Source organism: Acanthaster planci, linkage group LG07 (genome assembly GCF_054643075.1).
Source record: "Acanthaster planci isolate LZ-2023a linkage group LG07, COTS_SCS, whole genome shotgun sequence".
NCBI classification, from domain to species: domain Eukaryota; kingdom Metazoa; phylum Echinodermata; class Asteroidea; order Valvatida; family Acanthasteridae; genus Acanthaster; species Acanthaster planci.
This window is the reverse complement of record NC_141783.1, coordinates 280,821-308,148: the sequence shown is the minus strand read 5'-3', so window position 1 is coordinate 308,148 and position 27,328 is coordinate 280,821. Positions and strand designations below refer to the sequence as shown.

The window sequence follows — 27,328 nt, the reverse complement described above, 5'->3', positions numbered from 1 at the left end:
ATGTCCCTTTAATTAATTTACTGTCATAGCATTATTATTCAAGGATTGGATTGTCATATTTGTCATTAACTATTCTGTTGCTATCATCAATTTAATGATTATAATCATTGTCATCGTTATAATGATCTACCCATTGGCTAACAAGTTCTTGTTGATCATCAACTTTGTTCTGCCACACTCTCCTGACAACTTCAACATTAGCATGTACATGTAAGTTAATAGAATTATGTGTTGAGGCGTCCTCAGAGGGCAAACGTATTGTATCACTGGGATATGCTCGAGTAAACATTTGTGCATTCGTTGTAGCTAAATTAAATTTAAAAAAAACCCAGCCTCTGAGACGCCATGGAGGTACCAGCAACGCATAACCTAAAGGTTGTCTCAGGTAAGTCAGGAATTACTAAATGATTTGTTTCTTCTGTGTTTTACCTTAGGTTGTTATGAGACCCATGCACACCAAAGCAAGCCTGGGACTCACCACTGAGGTAGCTGATCCATCGAAGACCCCCTTACCTCATACGAGGGTTGCAGAGAACGATAATGAATTGGTTGATATCAAGGCAGCTGTCCAGAGCCTCATGGAACTCTTTAGGGTAGGTTAACGTTTGTTGCCCACACCAAATCACCTCAAAATGGACCATATTCCCAACCTCAGTACATGTCTTGGATGTCTGTTTTGTAAATTCTGTTTATGATGGCAAATGGTACGTGCATATTGGTTCAGAATGGATCTTGAAACAAGAGATGTAGAGGCTGGACGTATCATTCATTCTATTCTATGTGGGCCAATAGGCCAATCCTTTATGCTAAGGGTTCCAGTATCATGTAACATGGCATTTTCCTTTTCACAAAAGTCTTTTCTATGAAGTTGAGGAGCCAACACGAGTGAGTAGACACATTCTAATGTCGGATTATGGCCGTTTGTGAGTCTTATTGTTGTTTTCTCTACTTTGGTTGTGATTTTCCAGTCTAAATTGTACCGTCTGCCATCCAACCACTGTGTTCTTGCCTTTGAGTTGTTAGTGAAGCATATGCAAGCCCAGTACAAGCATGGCTACAACTCGGCCACGGCTCGGACAATCAGACGTATGGTAAGACCTAAGTTGTGGGGTAATCAGTATGGCTATGAGCATTTCTGAAATGAGTGGATTCGACTTAGACTTTAGTTTCGCTGGTTCCAGCCATTTCGAAGCAGCATGTGAAACCACATGTTCAAGCTCTTGACTGGAACCAGCAAAAATCAGGTCTAAGCCGAATCTGCTCATTTTGAGAATGGTCTACAGCTGTATCAAAGCAGATGACCACTTTAGGCTATAAATATGGACAGTGGAAATCACTGAATTGATTTCTAATACACCCAGGACTGGTTTTTGTGTGTGTCCCAATTTGTTCAGTGATTGTGTGGTATTATTTGTGACTCATCATTCCAAAACCAGGTTGACGGCTTCTTAGCTATCGGCTTTGAGCAGAACCCTCATTGGTTAAAAAGAGCCTTGTTAGTGAGGAGTATTCATTTTGTTGGCAGTGATGTGACCACGACGTGTGCATTTGATAGTTGTTTGTGAACCAACGAGGTGCAGTTCCCTCCAAAAGAGTCTCCGTTGCAAGGAGATTGCACCCTCTCTTGGTCGAGCTTGGAGCTCATTACCAAGAAATGACACCGGTATACATGTATATACACATGAACAACGCAAGTTCCACTACTGTCACTGCCTGTAACTACTAAAGCCTTCCGCAGACAAAATTTGCACCGTGGATCACTTTGAAGGATGAAAATAAACAGTGAAAGAGAGGAATTGTCAAATATCCAAATTACTTACTTTAGCTTGGTTTTGGACTGGTGGTGTTTTTAAACTTTCAGTCTCTGTAGTGTATACTTGTTCATCTTTCAAAATGTTGAACTTTGAATATTCAGTGACAGCCTACTTTCAATGGGAGGCTAAACTGGTTTTACTCTCCCCTTTCTCTGTGTAGTGATCTCTGAACATTTGTGACCTGTCACCAAAAAATTGAGATATGGTTTTTTTTAATTCAGCAGAAAAAGAACTTTCCAGTGAATATAAATGGAATACAATAGGATAAAAGTATCAGGAGACAAAGTGACATTATTCTGGCAGCTTTGCGTCTTTGTGCTCGGCATATTTTCACTATTTCACACCAGGCGCGAATAATGCTATCTTCAAAATTGCTTAAAAAACAACATTTTTAAATATATAATCTTGTGAAATATTTGGAATTAAATAGGAGACAGGTTACTCTTTCTAAATATTACAAAACCTCAAAACCAACCTCCGCTTCAATGTGACTTTGGACCGTCAAAATAGGAAAGAGCGAGATGTAACTTTACTTTCATTTTGTCGTAACGGGTCACATTAAATTTTGGTTAGGATTTTAGGATCTTCTACTCTGCATTCCATTACGACCTAGCCTACTACGTTGTTTGTCTTCCTTTACATGTAGGTATTTGAGTATCTTTTGATGCTGCGTTCAGACAGCATGTATCACATTGGTCTACCAGACAAAGATGGAAACATGAAATACAGCTCCTATGTTCTCTGTGATTACAAGTAAGAATCACTTTATCTGTGCTGGCTTCATTCATTGAAAAAAATGGTAGATTCTAGTGGTCTTATAAACAACGTGTGTTGTGCCAACCCACTCTGAGAGAGTAATGAACTCAGGATTAGACAAATGTTAGACACTAACTTGACATCTCAATCAGTTGACAAATGACGTATGAATTTGCTGTTGCATATTTCACCCAAAAGTAATCATGAAGTGTCCTCATGGTCAGAAGTGAGGTTAGTTTGTTTTTTCTTGTTTTCATTTAGACTTGAGATGGATATTACATCTAAGACCTTGCCGCCCACAGTTTGTGCATCCCCGCCCCTTGGGGAACGTTTTTGTAAGACTACTTTCATTCCATTTGCTGACGCCTTCAAAGTCATCACCACTTGCCTGAAATATGTGAGTACTGACCCTTTGTCAGTCGTTTCATTACAGCCAAGGAGAGATAAGTTTCTCTAAATGTGAACATTAAAAGCTGGAAGATACTTAGCACATTGTGTATATGAGAGAAGTTGCATGTAAATTGTCTTTGGAGAGTCAACAGACTTTATTCACAAGGAGGTCATTTTCAGTCTTGTTTCTCTGAATCTGTTTTATGAATTTTGAAGTTTGGGTTTTTATGGTCACAGACTGTTTTGTGATGTCGTGTGTTTTATGCCTCCCTTCAATACTTTTCAAAATCTGGCTGAAAACACTTCAGTTCATTTAATCACAAATTTGAAATTATTCATTAGACTATGTGTGCTAAGTTATCATGAACTTTTGTTGAATTGCTTTCATCTCTACTCTCGAGTCTCCCAAATAGAGTTAAGCTTACCTTCAGTTTCAATATGGCTGATTCATGAAATTAAGTTTGTACATGGAATGATGCTTACTATAAAAAGACGAAACGCTGGACTTCTTTAAATATACACAGTAATTTTAAACCCAAATGCAAAGTCACACTAAATGATTCTGTTTGTGATGTAGAAAATGACATAAAGTGACCTGTCCAATTTCTACTTTTGCAACTGTGTAAATTGTTAAGATGTCTTTCTGGAGAGTACAAAAATAACTAAAGTTCAATACAGAACATAACTTGGATTTAACTTTTGGATTGTTCTCCATATTTTCTGATATGACCAGGAAACTGATTGGCAAGTGTTGAGTATGGTATCCCAGAGCCTAGCTAAAGCTCTTCAGAACAGAACATTGGTCTTAGCCTCTAATGCAAACCTTGATCTTCTGTGCATTACACTGTGCTCCATGGTAAGTCAAGTCAACTGTGCTAGTACTATACTGGAGTAATTGAAGTTTGGTTTAGGCTGTACACTTCCTCACATTGAAATTTAAAACATCGTTCTCTGAGTGCAATTTTGCTATAGAATAATTGTCATTTCTCTAGGGGTGAAATTACATGTAGATCTTGTAACTTCCACATTAAGACCAGTAAATGTCAGTTTCTGATGAAAGGTTTTAATGAGAAGAATGGAATTGTGTGTGACTGTTTTTAGTAGCTCCAAATCACAAAAGATATATGGTGCTTCCAGTTGTTATCCTTGCTGCAATATCCCTGAGACCATCTCAGCTCCCTGGGGGTATACAGCTTGATGCTCCCATCTGAGCTCCCGGGGGTGTGTACAGCTTGATGCACCCATCTGAGCTCCCTGGGGTGTCTACAGCTTGATGCACCCATCGGAGCTCCCTGGGGTGTGTACAGCTTGATGCTCCCATCTGAGCTCCCTGGGGTGTCTACAGCTTGATGCTCCCATCGGAGCTCCCTGGGGTGTGTACAGCTTGATGCTCCCATTGGAGCTCCCTGGGGTGTGTACAGCTTGATGCTCCCATTGGAGCTCCCTGGGGTGTGTACAGCTTGATGCCCCCATCTCAGCTCCCAGGGGTGTGTACAGCTTGATGCTCCCATCGGAGCTCCCTGGGGATGTACAGCTTGATGCCCCCATCTCAGCTCCCAGGGGTGTGTACAGCTTGATGCTCCCATCGGAGCTCCCTGGGGTGTGTACAGCTTGATGCTCCCATCGGAGCTCCCTGGGGTGTGTACAGCTTGATGCTCCCATCTCAGCTCCCTGGGGTGTGTACAGCTTGATGCTCCCATCTCAGCTCCCTGGGGTGTGTACAGCTTGATGCTCCCATCGGAGCTCCCTGGGGTGTGTACAGCTTGATGCTCCCATCTCAGCTCCCTGGGGTGTGTACAGCTTGATGCTCCCATCGGAGCTCCCTGGGGTGTGTACAGCTTGATGCTCCCATCGGAGCTCCCTGGGGTGTGTACAGCTTGATGCCCCCATCTGAGGTCCCGGGGGTGTGTACAGCTTGATGCTCCCATCGGAGCTCCCTGGGGTGTGTACAGCTTGATGCTCCCATCTCAGCTCCCGGGGGTGTCTACAGCTTGATGCCCCCATCTGAGGTCCCGGGGGTGTGTACAGCTTGATGCTCCCATCGGAGCTCCCTGGGGTGTGTACAGCTTGATGCTCCCATCTGAGGTCCCTGGGGTGTCTACAGCTTGATGCCCCCATCTCAGCTCCCTGGGGTGTGTACAGCTTGATGCCCCCATCTCAGCTCCCTGGGGTGTGTACAGCTTGATGCTCCCATCTGAGGTCCCGGGGTTGTGTACAGCTTGATTCTGCCATTTCAGATGCAAACAGCTAATCAAACTTAACAACCATCACTGTCCTCACAGGTACCCAGTGAGGGTAAAGTGACACCCAAAGTCACAATGTGTATCCACCTGCTGGATTCACACCCCTAGACCCTGAATTAGAAGAATGAGTGAATTTAAATTGTTATTTTCTTTCAGGTTGATGACAAAAACCACATTCAGCGACTGCACCACACACCACAGACATTCAATAGGGCTGACTTCTACATCGGAGTTTATTGTGTTCTGACAGCACTGGTACCTTACCACACTCAGCTAGACAACAGAAGACAGGTAAGGGTCCCTTTGGAGATATTTAAAGAAAACTTGCAATGATTTTTTTAGATTTGCTTTTCTTGCATCTTCATGCTCTTCTTGAATGTACAAAAACTGTTTGAAATCTTTTTCAGAGTTAATTGTGTTGAGATATGCACTTTTTAAACATTAAAGATTTTGTCCAAACTTTTGTAGACAAGTGAGGGCGCTGTTGCTGTGATGTGAATCAGTGAAGACACTGTTTAGTTTACATGTTTTTAACTTTGTTCAACTTTTGAACCCCAAATTTGGTTTTTGAAAATATACAAAAGGTTGCTTGCTAGTTTATTGCCATGTACCGGTAATTGTAAAAATAATAAATAGCCAAATAAATAGAGATTTGGGAACACAAAATGTGAAAAAACTATGGAGTTTTTGGCAACAAGTCAGTGCAACATTGAGTTTCAGTGCCTGGGATGACTTCAAAGTTTAATTTGCTCTAGCATAAAAACCCACAAAGGCTCCAAATACGTATTAAAATAAAACAAAAGAATCAAAACAAGGTGATATAGAAAAGCAAAGGTGCAGTTTCAAGGTTGATAGTAAAATAAATATAAAAATAAACATAGTCCTTTTAAGTGGTAGCCATTCCTCCTAATACTGGTAACCATTCCTCCTGATACTGGTAACCATTCCTCCTGATACTGGTAACCATTCCTCCTAATACTGGTAACCATTCCTCCTGATTCTGGTAACCATTCCTCCTGATACTGGTAATCATTCCTCCTGATACTGGTAACCATTCCTCCTGATACTGGTAATCATTCCTCCTGATACTGGTAACCATTCCTCCTGATACTGGTAATCATTCCTCCTGATACTGGTAACCATTCCTCCTGATACTGGTAACCATTCCTCCTGATACTGGTAACCATTCCTCCTAATACTGGTAACCATTCCTCCTGATTCTGGTAACCATTCCTCCTGATACTGGTAACCATTCCTCCTGATACTGGTAATCATTCCTCCTAATACTGGTAACCATTCCTCCTGATACTGGTAATCATTCCTCCTAATACTGGTAACCATTCCTCCTGATACTGGTAATCATTCCTCCTGATACTGGTAACCATTCCTCCTGATACTGGTAATCATTCCTCTTAATACTGGTAACCATTCCTCCTGATACTGGTAATCATTCCTCCTAATACTGGTAACCATTCCTCCTGATACTGGTAATCATTCCTCCTAATACTGGTAACCATTCCTCCTGATACAGGTCCCTTACTTCTTGTAATGAGAGTTTAATTTATTATTTGTTTGTAAAACACTCATTTTAGTGTTGTGATAGTCTGCAATTTCCCTTTAAAGTCTTGGCTTTTATTCTTACTGTAACTTGAGTCCCCTGCCCTACAAATTACATTGTAGAAAATCACATTCAATTCTCTTCTTGAGGTGGCCATAGTTGTTTATCATTTATTTCAATCTTTTTCCGGATTTGTTGTCATTTCTCGTATTTAGGTGGACCTTATCAAATGTCTTGAGGCTGGACTGAAGTTGAAGTGTGCTCAGCAGTGTGTAGATGGTCTGACCCTTTGCGTCATGGAAATGCAGGACACCATGGTCAAAATACTGCCCTCTATCATCCTAGAGATGTCCAAGATGTCAGCCACGCCCAATATGGCCATCCCTGTCTTGGAATTCCTGTCAAGTAAATCAGTGAAGATTCATGCCCCCCATTCTTTGAGATTCTTTCCGCCCCCTGGAATTCTTTGTGAACACTTCTAACAAACTAATAGTTGATACTTGTGGCATGTTGACCTGTATTGAGAATAGTACGAGTGCCCCAAGGATATTAACCCCAAAGAGAAGATTCTGGAACCAAACAATAGACCGGTAACATTATGAAGTCAGGCTTAATTTACAAGTACACTTTATATGGCACTGATCCATCTAGTCCCCATAAAAAAGTGCAGATGTTAACAAAGGTTGATGTCATTATGTTTTCTGGTGTTATTGTTACACGCTAAGCAATTAAGTTTTGATTTGTTTGCGTTCTTATCCATTAAAGGTTTGATCTGGTTTCCTCATCTGTATGCCAGTTTTGTTGAGAATCAGTACATGAGTATCTTTGCTGTGGCTCTGCATTATACCAACCCTTTCAAGTAAGTCATCTACTGAGGTGTCCCGTGTCTCGTGGCCTCTTGCTAATTATAGAACACCAAAGGGAATTTATTCAACCACAATCTATGCCACAATCTTTTCTAATGCCTTGCAAAGAAGTCAAAGGGGCATAGTTTCCACCTTGTCTTTCTCTGTATGTGTGACTTTGCTTCTGAACTCAGTTGACTAAATAAAAAGAAAAGTTGTGATATGTTTTGTTATGATGGACATTTGCTTTGCAAGGTTGAATAAATTCAGCATTGACCTGACATAGCTCATCAAAGTTTTGTAGATTTGAAAGAGGAGGAACATGTCTTTGTTGGCATGGCTGCTCATTAGAAGTCAAGCAAATGACCGCTCATCATTGGTCACTAAGATGATCACTAAGTGGCGATAATGACATGACTATTCATCAGAGTTGAGGACAATGAGGGGCTGGTCACAGACTCTAGATGTAATTCAGATATTGCGGCAGTGTTGAGACAAACTGTCATCACAATGCAAATATTTTGTACCTTTATAGTAATTAAGTCTTCAGTAGCATCTTGTGTAAAAATGCCGTCTTGTTTGATAAAAGTAAACTTATCAGATTAATAAAACAAATCAAGTACCGCTACCTTTTAAAAGAAATACGTGTGGTTATATGTGAATTGCTCACGCATAAGATTGCTTTGTCAAGCTGATGAATTTTTAAATGAAACAGATCTGTTTTTTTCCTCAGGTTTTCATTGTATGTGGTTTCACTAGCGCATCATGTCATTGCGATGTGGTTCATCAAGTGCCGTCTTTCATTTCGTAGGGAGTTTGTGAATTGCATTACAAGGGTAAGTGTAGAATCAATTGCCAGATCATTTGCAAAATCCAAAACTCGAAATACCCCACAGTCAAAGTCTTTATCATCTATCATCAAAATTATCCGGCTAGAAAATAGACATATAAAAATGACAGTAGTGCCTTCTTGTGTCTGTCCTGTGAGTTTTTAGGATTTTAACCCAAATAAATAAGTTTGCAGAACTGAGTCAGTGTTAGCATTTGCAAATTGAACTGTAAATATTTTCAAGAAGTCAGATTTGCTTCAATTTTGTGTACTGTGCAGATCGATGCATGACACAGGCTGTGATTACCCTAAGAAACTTTTTACACTCTTCCTGCAGTTGTCTAAACCTTTGCATTCATAAGTTCTTTGGTGAAACTTCAATTCAATTGAATAAAGGGTAGGCCATACTTCCAGGCATGTCTGCTTGTGAGTTCAGTGTATCGTTGTAACACACCTAACATCTCAGCAAGTTGAAAAATAATATGGAAGAAAATGTAAAAGACCATCTGTCCCCTTGGGACAGGTGAATGCCCAATCACCTTGTTCTTGTAGGGTGAAGAGTGTGAATGCCCAATCACCTTGTTCTTGTAGGGTGAAGAGTGTGAATGCCCAATGACCTTGTTCTTGTAGGGTGAAGAGTGTGAATGCCCAATGACCTTGTTCTTGTAGGGTGAAGAGTGTGAATGCCCAATGACCTTGTTCTTGTAGGGTGAAGAGTGTGAATGCCCAATGACCTTGTTCTTGTAGGGTGAAGAGTGTGAATGCCCAATGACCTTGTTCTTGTGGGGTGAAGAGTGTGAACGCCCAATGACCTTGTTCTTGAAGGGTGAAGAGTGTAAATGCCCAATGACCTTGTTCTTGTAGGGTGAAGAGTGTGAACGCCCAATGACCTTGTTCTTGTAGGGTGAAGAGTGTGAATGCCCAATGACCTTGTTCTTGTAGGGTGAAGAGTGTGAATGCCCAATGACCTTGTTCTTGTAGGGTGAAGAGTGTAAATGCCCAATGACCTTGTTCTTGTAGGGTGAAGAGTGTAAATGCCCAATGACCTTGTTCTTGTAGGGTGAAGAGTGTAAATGCCCAATGACCTTGTTCTTGTGGGGTGAAGAGTGTGAATGCCCAATGACCTTGTTCTTGTGGGGTGAAGAGTGTGAACGCCCAATGACCTTGTTCTTGTAGGGTGAAGAGTGTGAACGCCCAATGACCTTGTTCTTGAAGGGTGAAGAGTGTAAATGCCCAATGACCTTGTTCTTGTAGGGTGAAGAGTGTGAACGCCCAATGACCTTGTTCTTGTAGGGTGAAGAGTGTGAATGCCCAATGACCTTGTTCTTGTAGGGTGAAGAGTGTGAATGCCCAATGACCTTGTTCTTGTAGGGTGAAGAGTGTGAATGCCCAATCACCTTGTTCTTGTAGGGTGAAGACTGTGAATGCCCAATGACCTTGTTCTTGTAGGGTGAAGACTGTGAATGCCCAATGACCTTGTTCTTGTAGGGTGAAGAGTGTAAATGCCCAATGACCTTGTTCTTGTAGGGTGAAGAGTGTGAATGCCCAATGACCTTGTTCTTGTAGGGTGAAGAGTGTAAATGCCCAATGACCTTGTTCTTGTAGGGTGAAGAGTGTAAATGCCCAATGACCTTGTTCTTGTAGGGTGAAGAGTGTGAACGCCCAATGACCTTGTTCTTGTAGGGTGAAGAGTGTGAATGCCCAATGACCTTGTTCTTGTAGGGTGAAGAGTGTAAATGCCCAATGACCTTGTTCTTGTAGGGTGAAGAGTGTGAACGCCCAATGACCTTGTTCTTGTAGGGTGAAGAGTGTAAATGCCCAATGACCTTGTTCTTGTAGGGTGAAGAGTGTGAACGCCCAATGACCTTGTTCTTGTAGGGTGAAGAGTGTGAATGCCCAATGACCTTGTTCTTGTAGGGTGAAGAGTGTGAATGCCCAATGACCTTGTTCTTGTAGGGTGAAGAGTGTGAATGCCCAATCACCTTGTTCTTGTAGGGTGAAGAGTGTGAATGCCCAATGACCTTGTTCTTGTAGGGTGAAGAGTGTAAATGCCCAATGACCTTGTTCTTGTAGGGTGAAGAGTGTGAATGCCCAATGACCTTGTTCTTGTAGGGTGAAGAGTGTAAATGCCCAATGACCTTGTTCTTGTAGGGTGAAGAGTGTGAATGCCCAATGACCTTGTTCTTGTAGGGTGAAGAGTGTAAATGCCCAATGACCTTGTTCTTGTAGGGTGAAGAGTGTGAACGCCCAATGACCTTGTTCTTGTAGGGTGAAGAGTGTAAATGCCCAATGACCTTGTTCTTGTAGGGTGAAGAGTGTGAATGCCCAATGACCTTGTTCTTGTAGGGTGAAGAGTGTGAATGCCCAATGACCTTGTTCTTGTAGGGTGAAGAGTGTAAATGCCCAATGACCTTGTTCTTGTAGGGTGAAGAGTGTGAATGCCCAATGACCTTGTTCTTGTAGGGTGAAGAGTGTGAATGCCCAATGACCTTGTTCTTGTAGGGTGAAGAGTGTAAATGCCCAATGACCTTGTTCTTGTAGGGTGAAGAGTGTGAATGCCCAATGACCTTGTTCTTGTAGGGTGAAGAGTGTGAATGCCCAATGACCTTGTTCTTGTCGGGGGAAAAGTGTGAATGCCCAATGACCTTGTTCTTGTAGGGTGAAGAGTGTAAATGCCCAATCACCTTGTTCTTGTAGGGTGAAGAGTGTGAATGCCCAATGACCTTGTTCTTGTAGGGTGAAGAGTGTGAATGCCCAATGACCTTGTTCTTGTAGGGTGAAGAGTGTGAATGTCCAATGACCTTGTTCTTGTAGGGTGAAGAGTGTGAATGCCCAATGACCTTGTTCTTGTAGGGTGAAGAGTGTAAATGCCCAATGACCTTGTTCTTGTCGGGTGAAGAGTGTGAATGCCCAATGACCTTGTTCTTGTAGGGTGAAGAGTGTGAATGCCCAATCACCTTGTTCTTGTAGGGTGAAGAGTGTAAATGCCCAATGACCTTGTTCTTGTAGGGTGAAGAGTGTAAATGCCCAATGACCTTGTTCTTGTAGGGTGAAGAGTGTGAATGCCCAATGACCTTGTTCTTGTAGGGTGAAGAGTGTGAATGCCCAATGACCTTGTTCTTGTAGGGTGAAGAGTGTAAATGCCCAATGACCTTGTTCTTGTAGGGTGAAGAGTGTAAATGCCCAATGACCTTGTTCTTGTAGGGTGAAGAGTGTGAATGCCCAATGACCTTGTTCATGTAGGGTGAAGAGTGTAAATGCCCAATGACCTTGTTCTTGTAGGGTGAATAGTGTGAATGCCCAATGACCTTGTTCTTGTAGGGTGAAGAGTGTGAATGCCCAATCACCTTGTGTTCGTATGCAAAACCTGTAGTTATTAGTATTTGTTCTTTATCTTCACTTATAGGGGCTCAGAGCAAGTTCTCCTAAGATGTCCCTGGACAGTTCTGGACCCGTTAAACTACGTAGAAGTAGCAGCTTAACAGAAAAAACGATTCAGTTAGTCCATTTAACTTGAATTTAAGCTGGACAAGTCTGTTCTGGGCATTTTTTCACGCTAAACGTTTCAAAGCAATGTAGAAATTGCTTGCAATCTTTAAGTTTATTGTTACCTTGAATTTAATTTTACATTTCTTGTTTGCATTCAATTTAGGTATGCAACAGTTTTATTCATTGATTATGATCCTGCTTAGATTTAATTTAAAAGCTTGTTTACTTCAAAAAACTAACTTTATACCATAATCCCTAATGGTTCGAAGAGTTATTCACAACAACAAGAAAGTAGCAACACGAGCTTCAAATGTAAATTGTAAAAAAAATTAACCCCTTTCTTTTCCGGAAATCATTTTAATGTGAAATTTATGATTGATTCAGACAATAGAAAGTAGATTTTTGAGATTGCTTCTTTTTCAATCAGATTGTCAAAGACCAATAGTGGTAAATCTCAGGAGAAGAAGAGTCAGGAATCTGAGCGAGGGAGTACTGAGATACTCAGTGAGTTACACCTGTTACTCACTGAGGGATGCTTGGATATGATGGCAAGATATGCATACTCGAACTGCACCACAGTACCTAAGAGGTGAGTAGTTAACTATCTCAGGCCAGTTTGCTAAGGGCCCAGCAATCGTCTTAAGTAAAGATGCTTTATGCTTACTTACCAACCATAACTGACATTCCATGTACCTTTTAACAGGCTCCTTTTTTTGCTTATCACATAATGTTGCTAAAGAGAACTTTCCTCTAAGAGGAATTGGGTGTCGCTTTCAAAAAAAGTTGTTTTCAAATTACATATACATGTATGTTGTCATGTCGTACAATTTTTTCATTCATTTGTTTGCAAAGAGTCCGTTTTTCCGTTATGTAAAATTCAGAGTTCAGATTTCTTTGCTGAGGTGGAAAATTTCTTCATCATGACAAATTATCTCAAAAGGAAACATTTCTCCCCCAGATCCCCAGTTGCTGAATTCCTTTTGGCTGGTGGCCAATCACAGTCCTGGTTGCTAGGCAACAAGATTATCACCATAACAACAAGTGGGGGAAGTTCCAGAATGCAGAAGAATGGAATTTGTGATAAGTGCCATTCACTCATCAAACTTGAAACTGGGGAAGATGCAAAGCAAAGCACCATGGAGAGCTCTACCATCTTAAAATCAGGGGACTCAAGGAAGGCTGTTGATGAGCCTTCTGGGGACCAGCCAGCTCCATCCAAGGCACTGTTGCGAAGGCAGAGGTCTAAGTCTGGAAAGCTTGCAGACAAGAGACACGACTCTGGAGAGAAATCATCAAGGTGATTGCCTACTTTGCATAAGTTCTTTGTTAATGTCTAGAAAGAATGTGTTGTTTAAATAACCAATACAAAATATTAATTACCTCTTTTATGTAAATTTTTTTTAAAATTAAACTCTTTCTTGTTTCTGTAGCCATGGGACCACTACTCCCTCTTCGTCCCCCTTACCTACTGACAAATCAAAGTCCTTTGACTATGCTGCCCCACAAACACCCGAGAAATCCATCTCGGAAACGCGAGGTTCAAGAGCGAGCAGCCCTCCACCAACAAAGACGGTCAAAACGAGCGGAGACAGTCATAAATCCAAGTCAGGGGCAGCCAGTCCAGGGAGTACTGGTCGCGCCGGATCACCGGTGGGAGGTGAACCCAAGCCACAAGCAGAGACGACTAAGGAGTTTATGGAGCGTGTCCAGGCATCATTGCATGAGAGAGCTGAGGCTTCTACGGTGAAGCTATCCTCCGTCAATATTTACCAGTGCAACTGTTGGTGCCAAGGGTGGGCTGAGGTGAGCAAATCACCTTCAATCTTTAAAGCTAACTACCTGAAATATCTCAACTCTAAATGTGAGATTTCTCAAGTTTTGGCTGATGCAGTCATACTGTCCATTATAAACTTGATGTTCAACTTTGTTGGATTGAGGAACAAAGGCCTAGAGTGATGGTGTTGGATTTGGTTTGAGTGTAGACACACAGCAGTTGCTCCATGGAGTGGCTGGCTAGTGGTACATGTACCCTGTATTGGACTGAGCTTGATTTTGTCAGGTTTGGTTCTACTATGAAAGTCACTGTTACACTACAGTGACCTATCCATACCAAATGACTCAAAACTTCAACACTGTTGACCAGTTGGAGTTTAACAGATTCTGTCCAGTCATGTGCCAGTAATTACAGTGATCCCCTTGTAGATACAAGTTGTATCTGGTGAACTTTGTTCAGTTCAGAGCTGTTTCTAAAAGCTTAAGGGATTAAAGTTGAGCTGAGATGTCTGTCTTTTTCACAACATTTTCAGTTGAAAGTGTTGACTTGCTAGATTTGTTTGTATGTCTTGGAGAAAGATTGTGCTGCTGAATCATAAGTCCTGTTAAATTCTTGTGCAAAAATACATCCTGATAAAAGCTATCCTTGCAGTCAAAATCTGTGAAGTGATATGATATCTATATATATCTGTGTAGTGTAGCAGGGGACATGGGTTACAGTTTTGACCATCTGTGAATGTTCAAACAGTAAGAGGGCTGATGCTAGAGATTTGCAGTCAGTTAGCATTTCTGAGTATTTTTTATTTCTTCTGTTACTTGAATGACAGCTTTGTTCCAGGAAATATTCAAATGTATTCTGCAGCTATGATAATGTAAAAATAAGATTAAAGGTACAGTCCATCATTTGCAGCTAGCCAACAAGTAACTGATGAAATTATTGTTGAAAAAGCATACTCGGTTTAAGCATGGTTACGGGACTAAAATCCCTTTGAAATTATTCTTTCTGGCAAGCTGTCATTTTATAGTAAATGAAAAAAAAGGCCTTGCGTCGAACAATGTGTGTAAGGGTGTGTTTTTGGAAACATGCCAGGAGCAGTTCGTTTTTCATTTGACAAAGGGCGTGCCGGCATTGTCACAACTCATGAGATCATTATATAACATTGCATTTAGCAACACTCGACAGTGTTCGGAATGCTGAATTCAGGTGCATTTCAAAACTTAACTTGGTAACTGTTGATTTGAAATTAAGAGCCTTGAATATTGCTTTTCGGAATATATAGTATTCACTGAGCTAAAACTTATCAGGTCAGCTAAGCACCCACCTTTAGATTTCAGCACTTTTCTTGCCTCAAACAGACATTATGCACATATGACAAATAATGAACTGGACCTTTAAGTACCAAAAAAGAATTTGAGGGATTAATATGAAAGTTGGCTTTGTTGAACTGAAGGTGTATGTGAGACGACCAACAGGCAACACATCATGGATCATGCGTATTGAGAATGGGGGCGCCCTTCTGCCGTCTACTACCGATTTCCCATTGGCAGATGTGTCCTCCTTGCTGCTCCGTAACCGAGAACTCGACTTAGAAATTGATGCTATGGAGTTTGACGAAGAGGGCAGTGAAAATGATGATGGGGAAGAGTTGATGCTTGAAGAGGCAGAAGGAGATGGAATGGAGGGTTTGCAGGAGAAAGATGCTGGGCATAGCAACCAACTGGTTTCCAAGCAACGGGGTAAATATCAACTGTGTGCAAAAGCATTGTGTGATTTGTGACAAGAACATTTTAGGTGTCAGTCATCAAGTTAGTTGTTTTACAGGGGCCAGGTTCTATCATTGACCGTTATCAATTACTGGTCAACATTGCTGGTACCCAGGATATCTTTAATGTACTGAATACCAAGTACAATTGATCAGTGCTTGACAAGTGGTCACTGATTCACATTTGGGCCACATGTTGATTCTTAAAACACAATAGAATTGAATGCAATTTTGGGGTAATAACAACATATTTTTGTAAATGTTAACAGTGTGTTAAAAATGATCAAAGTTTTGTTTCAATCCAAAATTCCAATTCTCAGGAATTGATTAGTTTCCATCAATGATTCAGTGTGATGTGCCTGTTTAACCCTTCAACATTTGTGTCTTTGTTTTGATGTGTATGACACTAACACCTTTGCTCTCTCTTTTCTGGTTTTTGGGGTAAACCTTTAATTTTGGTTCTGTTGTTGAATGAATATACAGCTTGTGTCAAAAAACGTAATCCAAATTCAGGGAGTTAATATGCCAAGGTTATTTGGTTAATACCATGAGTACCATGAGATACCTTAGGAAATTGATGTCTTCCTGGGACAAGCCAGTCTTCATTTCAGAATGACTCTTTCATTGGTTACTCAAATTTGAAAAAATTGGATTTGAAATGATCATTTTCAGTAACAATGCACTTGGTCATGTATGACAGCAATGATGCAACCAAGGTATCAATGGAAAGATGGTAAGCTACTCTTAATTGATGAATCACATGAAAATTGTCAAACTGAATAACCTTGGTATTTTTACTCCTTGGATTAGGTTACTTTTTTTTTAAATATGCAATTGACTTTACATGTTGTGACAACTTGATGCATGATTGAATGCATGTTGCACAAAATTTGACTGTTTGTGTTGTGTTGGATCAATAGTCTTTAAAACCAAGCTAATGCATGTTGGTGTTGTTTTCTTTGCAAATCTTCTCACTGTTTGTTTTAATCTTTCCCTCTTGAAATGTCTAACACCTCCCTTAGCTAACAACCTTTCCCCTACAACCTTTAACGTTCACTGGACTATGGACTCTGGTAGCCCAAATGATGATGCTGACGAAGGCCAATTCTTCCCTCCACTAATGGCAGATTTTTTCCTGGGGACTGGGCCAACCATTGTCATTGATCCGTCCTTCATCTACCACCAAAGCAGCTTTTCTGATGGTCAGCAGATGAACATATTTGGCATGTTGGATTCAAAGAAATGTTCCATTGATTTTGCTTTTTAAGTCCTCGTAGTGCTATGGAGTCTGTTATGTCAAGTTGGGCTGTCAAGCTGATATAAACCTTAACTATTGTGCATTAGTCAATATTAATCCTCATGGCTAATTTCACATTAGATGTGCATAAAAACGTGAAACAGTAGAACATGCCCTAAGATAGCTTGATGGTATGGTGTTGGAATGCCTTCTCTTAAGGGTCACTGTGCATGGAACCCAGACCCTCATTTTTACCTGGACATACCCTGACATATTAAGCAAAAGGTTTCAAGCGGATGAGTTTCCTCAAATTTGCTTGTATGTTGTTATTTTTATCAGCATGATCACTAGCCCTTTATTTTTGTTTTGCATGCTCAAGTTAACATCCTGCTTGAGAACATCCTGCAACAAAACGTTTGGGTACATGTGCTTGAGAATCTTACCCAAGTAGCAAATAAAATAAATTAAAAAAGGCATTTCCACGATGGCATATTTCCCCAACAAGATTGGGAGTAATAGAAATTCCCTTCAAACCCAGCGCAGCACATTGATTTCATTTTTAATATTGACAGTACATGTATCATGCCAATGTCTGTTGATTTCATTTGGTATCCATCTCACTTTTTGTCTGTTTGGTATTTGTGTATATCATTTATCTCCAAGCTGGGCCAGTGTTTCTGAAATCTTTTAACTATTGCACCAGTAGGTGTGTTCATGTTCAGTAACTATTATTGGTATTATGTCATCTGATCTTGAAATTGTTGAATAAACCACGATGAGTGGCACAATGCCCCACATCAGAACCTCTCTTTGATTTTCATTCATTTTAAACACCATTTCCACTCCAGATGCAGATGAAGAGTTTTCTAAGCCCAAGCTGGGTCTTTCTCCCCGTGTTCATCATGGAATGTCCTACTTTCCAGGGTATAGCATGGTGCAGACATACACGGAGGACCAGGTAAGACAACCAAATGATGCTGCCCATGAGGTTATTTATTTTTCATTTGATTTGCCAGGGAAGCCCCATCAATCTTCCAAAAAATCCCAACCAGTGTACTGTTCACGAGAGTGCTTTGCAGTCTACCATATAGTAAGACAAGTCAAAACATGACTTTAGGATGTGGTCCTCTTATCAAGCAGTTGCAACTGGAATACATCATATGTTATAACAAACTTAACAAACTTCCCATTGTTACATACATGTACACAAAATGATTGTTTTGGGTATCAAAGTGAAGCTCTTGTTGATATCTTTCCAAACCTGAAGACTTCAAGTAAATTTAACCACTTCATGCCGGGGCATTTTTCAATGTTGATGATGCTGGGCCGGCATGACTATCATTTTTTTCGTTTTCAAAATCCTTCAAAAATTCATCATTTCATTTAACGGTTGTTTATAGCTGCCTGAAGTAATCTTTAGGCACTACTCTAAGTTGACAGGTGACCTTCATTGACGTCCGAGTATTTCAGCCTGGCCTGCAGCCTTGTAAACAGAGCCCAGATCCTGCAGTGTTATGTAACTTTCTTTTGTTCACGAACCTGGCTCAGTGCACTGCTGACCTCTTTTCAATAGGGGCCAGATTAGCGTGCAGCGGTGCTGTGTGGCTCATCGCTGCGGTGGTGGAGCGCTTTTGTCCCAGGTGGTAATCCGCTCGCTCTCAATGGCCCAAACCCTGGTATATGGTTTCAAAACAAGGCTGGATTATCACCACTTTTGAGAGTGAAAAATGTTGGTAATGCCCAGCAGCCTGGTTTTTTGTTTGGAGTACGGTCTTTTATTACAGGGCCCTGTTTCCTTTGTGCGAGTTCGGAAACCCCGGCCACGCATTTAAACCATACGTCTCCGATTCTGGAGTCCCCGGCAGGAAGTGGTTAATGGTGCACTGTGGTGCTCATCTTGATTACATTAGACAACTTTTTTTGTTGCATCCAATTGGCTTTACTAAAGCAATCAAAATACTATGTATAAGCTCTGCAACACCCTTCAGCACATAAAATCATTGGAAAGCTCCATAAAATAAGGATGCTGGATTGAACAGGGTTCTTTTTATGTCAAGACCTCTTTCATTTTCCACTAAAAACAACAATCCTGAATGGATCAAAGTGGTTCATGTTAATACACAAGTAAATAAGGTCAGCAACTTGTCACAAATTGACTGATACAAATTGCACAAGTTCAACCGAAATTTGTCCGCAAAATGGACTGTATAAACTTTTACTGGACAGAAAAGAATTGAGTTGTGTTATGTAATTTAACATATCTTGGCAATGTATCATCAGTTTTCATTGAAGTCTTCAGTTTGGGAAAGAAAGTGACCTAAACTTTCAAATCATTTATTCTTTTGAGTGATAACTTTGACCCAGGGTGTTGACATGGGAATACTCATTGAAGATGCCACTTCCGATCTTGAAAACATTGCCGAATTAGTTGAAGAAGCCTTGCCCAGCAGGAGGATCTTTCCTCGTTCTCATTCGTGTCCAAGCATAATGCAGTTGATGGCATCAACAGGGGCAGCTGATGTAGAGACAGAAGATGCTGAGATGTTGAGTACTTCACCTCGGACTGCTGTTAAGGCTTTCCAGCGAAAGCAGGCTCCAATGTCCAGCTCCTACAAAGAAATATCTGTCCTTGAGCAGCGTCTTCTCCAGGAAGAGAGTCCTTGTATTGTTCATAAAGACAGCGATCTTCATTCTGGTGTAAATGTTCAAGAAACTGCAATCCGGGAAGGCGCAGGCAAAACCATAGAAGGAGCTGCGAGCCAAAACATGGACCAGACAGAAGTGACATCACGAGCAGCCGCAGCACCGTCAGCGAAGTTTCTAGCACCTCCGGATGCCTTGCAGATGACCTCAGATCAAACCAGGCCTCGTGGAGGGCAGAAGAAGCCACGGCCTGTGTCATTGCCTCCGCAGACTGATGGAGAAGAGTTGCAGATAGCTTCTATGGACAAGAAACAGACTTATCTAGGAGTGGAGAACTTGAAAGGGCAATCTGGAACAGAGCTTCACTCCATGGGGCGGCCCAGGGGACATACTGTGGCTTCTATGGTGTCAGCTGCATCAAGTGAGGACAGTGCAGGAAGGAGACGGAGGACATCTGAGAACAGACCGAGGACCATGAACAGAACAGGGTTGAGTCCTAGGTAAATCCACTCTCTTCAGTAAATTTAAAGAAGAAACTAATTTCTCAAGAGGTTTCCGTGGTGTACAGCAGTCCCTTGGATACTTCTGTGGCAACAGTAGTACGACCCTTGAGATACTTTATAGCAACAGTAGTGTGATCTTTAGAATTTTTTGGGAGGGGGATTTCTTATGGTCTGTTTGTGATGGGGGCTGAAATGAAGTTTAGCAATCTGTGTTCTTGACAGAGTATGAATTTAGTGTGTAAAGTGCATTGCAGTTGGAAGTTAACACTCTGAATGGGAGTGGGAAATTTTAGGAAAATAATTTTTGTTCACTTTCACATTCACACATTCAGACACTTTCCCACTTTTTGTGAAAAGGTGTCAAAACGTTGTTCCACTTGCAGGAAAATTTGTGAAAATCTTTGCCCACTTGTGGGAAAAGCTTTGAACATCTTTTTTTCCCACTTTTTTTTCATGTTTTGTGAAATAAACTGAATTCCCTGCAAAGAGAAACATTGCAATGAGAATCTTCCATCCCAGGTTAACTTTCAGTCATCATTTATTGCATTTAGGGTTTTATACACCCTATCTGATTGTACAATTTATGGGTTTCTACAAGAAGAGTTTTATGATCCATTTCCAGCCCAGTGTTTAATCCTTGTACAATGTTTCTTCACAGTTTTGTCTTCCTTCAACTCTATTATTCTCCAATGTTCTGTGATGACCAGGAACGACCTGTAGCCCTTCCAATGTCACAAGTATGTGGCCTCCTTAATCAAATCAGTCTGCCTCACATGTCTTACGTAACTATTTATCTAATTTTTGCCGGCAGATTAAAGCTCTGGCACAAGGACAATTTTCTATTGCCCAAGGCAACTCCCAGGAAGTAGACATAGATTGCATTGACTTTTTTCGTGCATGGTAATGCCAGCTGCAAGTGATTTGAGACTAAGAAGTTCTTGTAACTAACAATATCTAATGGTGGGATTGAATGTCAGGAACCTGCTCAATCTTATAAGATAGAACAGTTAAACCAACTGATCATCTGTTCATTGTTCAGATCACACTTTGCTTTGTGTTTCAGTGTTAGATATGGGAGTTTCTTTGTTGTACCTTGATAAAGTTTTAGGAGCCAAGTATTTCAAATTTGCTGGTCAGACATCCAAATTGCTCATTGTAATCTGTTTGCAGGTTACTCAGCGAGCAGTCAAGGTACTAGACCGAATTCCACCCTATGACACACATAAGATAGGAGTGCTGTATGTTGGACCAGGCCAGGTAAGCTGAAAAGTGATGATGTCATCTACATTCTACCAGACTGTCCAGTAATCAGTCAATTAAATGGTTTCCTGACTCCTCTCTCTTCCTTAGTCTAACGACCAGATAGCCATCTTGTCCAATGTCTATGGCTCCAACCGTTATGTGGAGTTCCTTCAAGGTCTGGGTAGGTTAATATCACTCAAGGATGTGTCTCCCAGTGAAGTCTACACCGGTGGTTTGGACCATCAAGGAGGAGATGGCAAGTTTACTTACTGGTGGCATGATGATATCATGCAAGGTTAGTGAGGTCAAGGGTCAAAATTGAGAATTTTAGAATTCTCATTCTTTTGGGAATTTAGTTATGGTACTTTGAGATGGTAATGATGTATCATCCTAATTGCTAAAGTGTAATTATAAAATTGCTGATAGGTCAACCTGTAGCATGAATATATGCGATGTTAAATTTGTCACATACATCAACTTTACGAGTAGACTGCACTCTTCAAAACTGTTAAATTCATCATCCAGGATTGTTTGCAACTAGGGTGGTGCTCTCGGAAAGTTATAAAAACTGGCTGACTTCATTTGGAGAAATCAGGCTTTAAAGTTTGGAGTAAAATTTCATTGAGATCACGCAAAATTGACTGCCTGAAAGAAGGCAAACTAAATTTATGATAGCATCAAACAAGAACTTTTTGGATATTAACAATTGAAATGGTTAGGAAATCTGAAAGAGTAAAAAAAATTGGAGACTATCTCGCCACCATTTCCAAAACAAGTTTGTTTTCCCAGATCAAACCACAATTAGCCTACATTAGAAATTCAGCAAAGTTCCTTCTTTACAAATTATGCTCTTTACTAAATTTTGTCCCAACTCCAAGAATCTACAGAAAATATTTGATAACTTCTGAAATTGATCCCAAGCTAAGATACCTTCAGGCCACCCAGGCAGAACAGTTTCTCAGTTACATGATGGGACAACCCTTAAAAAGTAAAATATTAAATGAAATAAATGAAAAACACATGTTTATGTGGATGATTTTAATCTATTTGTAGTGATCTTCCACGTGGCGACCCTCATGCCCAGTAAGGAATCGGACCCAACCTGTAACTCCAAGAAACTTCACATTGGTAATGACTTTGTGTCCATTGTATACAATGAAAGCAAGGAACCCTACCAACTTGGAACCATCAAGGTGGGTTGTCATCTGTCATGTGTTTAGTTACTGTGGTTACTGTAGTTACACCACACAAATGGCTCTCATCAATCTGTATGTTCTCCCTGTGGATTGGGTAAACGTATAGTCCATCATTTGTGCTTTGCGCTCGTTGAGGCGACAACATTACTCGAAATTTAAAGAAGAGTGCCTAAGAACAAACCTGATGAAGTTTCTGCTCTGTGGATACTGTAGATTCCAGGAAAAACAATATTCTCTGATTTCAATATCAGATCAGAATTTGCCAAGTCATGTTTTGAATTGCACCTGATTTTGGTGTCTGGGACATGTTTTCACATTCATTTGAATGTGGTTACTGGATTGGATCATGTTACACAATGAACCGACAAATTCTAGTTACTGTGCCATGTATTGTGTCAGTGGTTATGCACGCTTCTGATGGCTATTTTCCAAATACATGCGATATGGCCGTCTTTCATTGTTCTCTTCGAAATGATAGCTCGCCAGAAAGGATAATCTTCCATGGAGTTTTGTCCCATAACAGTCTTTAAACCAAGCTCTCCATTTAACAATATTTTCATTACTTTTTTGGATAACTGAAAATGATGGAATTTAACTTCAACAGTCGCGTAACACAATTCAATCTAGGTATGTCAACTTCAAGACTCTTTGTGAGCACACATTGTGTATTTTTGACAATTTATTTTTCTGAAGCTGTGGGAAAACTTTGAAGCTACAATTAAGGTGATTTATAATCTGTTTGTATACAGCCAGTTATGCGCACAGGCTGATTTCCAAATCCCATTTAGAATGCACTGTATCTTATTCAAAATGTACATGTTGCTGTTCATTTCAGGGCCAGTTTAACTTTGCAGAGATTGTCATTGAACCCTTGGACAGTGAGAGCAACCTGGTCACAGTTCAAGCCAAACAAGGTCAGAGGTTGTTAAAGCTGTTTGAATGCCATGGTCCAAAATTCACCTGTTGCAGGTCCAAATTCCCATGTTATTTACATTTGGTATTTGGTTTTGCTTGTTTGCTTTTTTGCTTCAAACAGCAACAACAATGAACCCCCAAACATTCTTCCCCCCCTCCCCGCAAAAAGAAACTTCCCCTTAAATGAGTCATTTGTATTATTTTGCCACTCTTATGTGTTTCAGTTCATTTTAATTGAAAAAAGGAAAGACATGCCAAATGTGGGTTTTGTTTTGTTTTTTTATTGATTCAGATTTGGAGGCTATGATTGGGAGTCGTGGTCCACGTATGATTACCAACAAGAATCTGCCATTGTTGGTGCGACAGATGGCACTACATGCTAATGTGAGCAAAACAAACTTTGGGAAAGTTTTCAGAAAGAAATTTTTGCTTCTTGAACTCTCTTCTTCTGTCACAGAAGGAGAAATGCTACCATAACTGGTAAATCTATTATACCCAGTGGTAAATACAAACACTAAACTTCCTCTGCATAATTCCTATAACCCTAACCATGCTGAACCCAACAAGGTTATGCAGGATTTCAATGGTCCCTAGGGGGTTAACCATGCTGAACCCAACAAAGTTATGCAGGATTTCAATGGTCCCTAGGGGGTTAACCATGCTGAACCCAACAAGGTTATGCAGGATTTCAATGGTCCCTAAGGGGTTAACCATGCTGAACCCAACAAAGTTATGCAGGATTTCAATGGTCCTTAGGGGGTTAACCATGCTGAACCCAACAAGGTTATGCAGGATTTCAATGGTCCCTAGGGGGTTAACCATGCTGAACCCAACAAGGTTATGCGGGATTTCGATGGTCCCTAGGGGGTTAACCATGCTGAACCCAACAAGGTTATGCAGGATTTCAATGGTCCCTAGGGGGTTAACCATGCTGAACCCAACAAGGTTATGCAGGATTTCAATGGTCCCTAGGGGGTTAACCATGCTGAACCCAACAAGGTTATGCAGGATTTCAATGGTCCCTAGGGGGTTAACCATGCTGAACCCAACAAGGTTATGCAGGATTTCAGTGGTCCCTAGGGGGTTAACCATGCTGAACCCAACAAGGTTATGCAGGATTTCAATGGTCCCTAGGGGTTAACCATGCTGAACCCAACAAGGTTATGCAGGATTTCAATGGTCCCTAGGGGGTTAACCATGCTGAACCCAACAAGGTTATGCAGGATTTCAATGGTCCCCAGGGGGTTAACCATGCTGAACCCAACGAAGTTATGCAGGATTTCAATGGTCCCTAGGGGTTAGGGTTAAAAAGAATCAGTTCTCTGAATCATACTTTGTTCATAATTTCAGTGATGGAACACTACTTTTATCAATTTGTTTTATTTATGCAGAGAATGATTTGACTACCGAGTATGATTGATACTATATGTAGGTGAAGTTATAATTACCAATCATTGGTTGATTCATCGGGTGTCCATTTGTTACCACAGGTTTTATAAATCTCCTGTTGATAAAGTTAGACATTGAAAATTATGGTAACAAATTTGAATGGTGAATTCCTTGGTGAGGAACTGATTTTGTTTGTTTTCATGTCGGGGGAATGTATGGGGAACCTGGGAACAATTTTGCCAAATGTAAAGAAACTCCTGACAAAGTAAATAAGTTTTGTGATATTTAATTTAAAAAGTTACGTAATTCGGTAAGCTTTTAACTTACCTATCACTCGTGGAACCACCCAAAAATGCAGAAGTTTTTTGTTTACTTTTTTTTAAATAGTGGCATGTTTTCTGTTACAATATTCTTCACTTCAAGATTCTCTTTTTCTGGTAGCTGGCCTCTCAGATCTACCAAAGCCAGATGAGGGGTAGCCCAGCTGAGGCTTATACCTCCAATTGGCTGGAGAGATTACGTCAAATCAAGCGATTGAGAGGCAAAATCTCCCAGGGGGCACCCTCCAACACGCTAGCAGCCATGGCAGCCGCCTCGCCTGTCAGACATCAGGAGAGACGGAAAGGATCATCAGTGGCCCTGGATGATTTCACAGATTATGCTTGAGGGTTGGACCTTGCTAGCACGTGTGGTTTGGGTTAATACTGGGTGCTAAGATTTGGTCAATCTGGCACAATGGTTCATTGCAGAAATGCCGTCTCTTGACAGGTCACATTGTTGCACATGGACATCATTAGTTGTCTGTCAGACAGTTGTTCTATTTAGCCTTGAAAGTCGGTCTCAACCATTATTGACAATGGGAAAGTTTGAGTGTGAACCATGTGTAAACTGCTGGTCAGTCACCTCTTAGCAATACACATGTCCAATGCAGTCTCACTTGTTAAAACCTATTGTCAATTTGTTACGATCCGAAAAACTCAACTATTTAAGAATAGCAATTATTCCAAAGCTTAAATTTTCTCTGATGCAACAAAGAAATCAAACAAGGTAACACTGATATAAGGAACAAATAAATATGATTTAATGAGAATGGAACTAGATTACAATGATAAGGAATATCTCATATAAACAAAATGTTCTTGTGGATGAGAGCTTGACAGACACTACATCGAAGAATGCTGGACTCCACAGATGGTGAAAAAACAGTTCAGTACTAGACTCTGTGAGTACTACTAGCTCTGTGAGTATTTCTCTCTGTCCTTGTCTGCCAGAGCCCATCTTTTATACCGTACAACTCTTCTACAAATTTCTTTTCATTACGTAAGTGTCTTAAAGTAGACTTTTAGCATTACTTATTTCTAAAGAAACCTCCAGAGTATACACTACACGACTGGAAATATCGTTAACTTACAAGAAATTTCCAAATGATCGATGAATTTCAGGATCATGGCCACAGTGCATAAGGCAAGGTATTTATGTCAGATTTAGGTTTTGCAGTGGATTATTGTATGCGATCTTGTACAAAAATATTCAAACCCCCATAAATCAAAAATTTCAACAAGGCAAATTCTGTCATGCTACCATGATGTATATCCATGGATGTACCTTCTAATTGTTCATCATATTCTGTAGGAATGGAAAGACCAACATGTCAAAACACATCTCAGCTGAATTAATGATCAAGTTGTTTACCAAGTTATTTTAATTTAAAACCTTTGTTATTTTCACTCAGCTATTCTCAGTGTTCAAATAAACCGACTAAGTTCTCTGCGATTGAGTGTCAAAGTTTAACATCACAATAAACATCATGTCAAGAAATGTTTGTCATTGTACACATGTAGGTTAAATTCGTCGGCTGTTCGCTTTGTTTCAAGTTTCAACTACTGTTATAAAGTTTTAAAAATTCAAATACGCCTGGTGTGTGATTGTTTATATCCACGTGTCGTCAGGTACAGCTTGGTAAAATCATTGGAAGTATGAGACAAAGTAGGCCCTGTTGTGGGAGCTCATCAGAAATTTGCAGAAAACACATTTTGCCTTTGTGTGTGTAATGTTGGGGAGTCATCCATAAACACTGTCATTATAAGGACAGAACACACAGCTCTTTTATATCAAATATGGACAAAACTTAAAGGCTGTCACAAATTTATTGAAAAACTTGATAATGCCTAGCCTACTGTCAGCTGTTATATGTTGCTGGTATGAAATCTAAAATTGTCTTTAGAAAATTAATTGACAGAGGCAGACGATAGATTTATAAATAACATGGGCAGTAAAGCTGTAAAAGTCAGCCTGATTTGCATCTCTCTGACATCAACTGTGGAGGTCAAACTTGAGAGGTGCGAGATTAAAAAAAATACAACCTGCACTGTTATTGATTGTTGTATGGCAAAAAGGGCCCGTGTGTTTGTTTCCTGAAAAAAGGTGCTTTGGTGTGAAAGAAATGAAATCAATAAGGCAGTACTCCTTGTCGGATATATGTATTTATGATTTTTGTCTGACGAAAGTAAACATAGCATGCATTCAAAATTGATTCCACTGGACAAATTTAAAAATATTTGACTAAATCTGAAAATTATAAAGAATGAAAACGTTTGAAAATAAATTTCTCGAGTCTATGGCCGCACCAGCCACACTAAGCTAGTTCCCATATAGAGTCACGCGTAGTTTGAAGACGTAGCCAAATAATTCAGACGCTGCCATCAGTTGTAAAGACGATTGTAGGTCAACTCGCCCCCTGGCC

The 27,328-nt window shown here is 40.5% G+C and overlaps 1 protein-coding gene across 4 annotated transcripts in view; it reads left to right on the top strand.

Annotated features, from left to right (window-relative positions):
- tsc2 (TSC complex subunit 2) overlaps positions 1-27,048 on the top strand; it is a 49,646-nt gene extending 22,598 nt beyond the window's left edge. For 2 of the 4 annotated variants that reach the window (XM_087138848.1, XM_087138847.1), the window contains exons 15-38: positions 435-593; positions 969-1,091; positions 2,461-2,567; positions 2,832-2,967; positions 3,694-3,816; positions 5,360-5,494; positions 6,977-7,166; positions 7,527-7,620; positions 8,340-8,442; positions 11,842-11,933; positions 12,352-12,513; positions 12,883-13,221; positions 13,355-13,727; positions 15,149-15,434; positions 16,483-16,662; positions 17,546-17,655; positions 19,062-19,840; positions 20,502-20,580; positions 21,014-21,100; positions 21,194-21,380; positions 22,139-22,278; positions 23,117-23,195; positions 23,489-23,580; positions 25,027-27,048. In XM_087138848.1, the coding sequence (XP_086994974.1) occupies positions 435-593; positions 969-1,091; positions 2,461-2,567; positions 2,832-2,967; positions 3,694-3,816; positions 5,360-5,494; positions 6,977-7,166; positions 7,527-7,620; positions 8,340-8,442; positions 11,842-11,933; positions 12,352-12,513; positions 12,883-13,221; positions 13,355-13,727; positions 15,149-15,434; positions 16,483-16,662; positions 17,546-17,655; positions 19,062-19,840; positions 20,502-20,580; positions 21,014-21,100; positions 21,194-21,380; positions 22,139-22,278; positions 23,117-23,195; positions 23,489-23,580; positions 25,027-25,251 (4,380 nt within the window). In that variant the 3' untranslated portion in view covers positions 25,252-27,048. The remainder of the gene's footprint in view (positions 1-434; positions 594-968; positions 1,092-2,460; positions 2,568-2,831; positions 2,968-3,693; positions 3,817-5,359; positions 5,495-6,976; positions 7,167-7,526; positions 7,621-8,339; positions 8,443-11,841; positions 11,934-12,351; positions 12,514-12,882; positions 13,222-13,354; positions 13,728-15,148; positions 15,435-16,482; positions 16,663-17,545; positions 17,656-19,061; positions 19,841-20,501; positions 20,581-21,013; positions 21,101-21,193; positions 21,381-22,138; positions 22,279-23,116; positions 23,196-23,488; positions 23,581-25,026) is intronic. The other 2 variants (XM_087138849.1, XM_087138850.1) reach the window with 2 other exon arrangements.
- Positions 27,049-27,328: the final 280 nt, after the last annotated feature.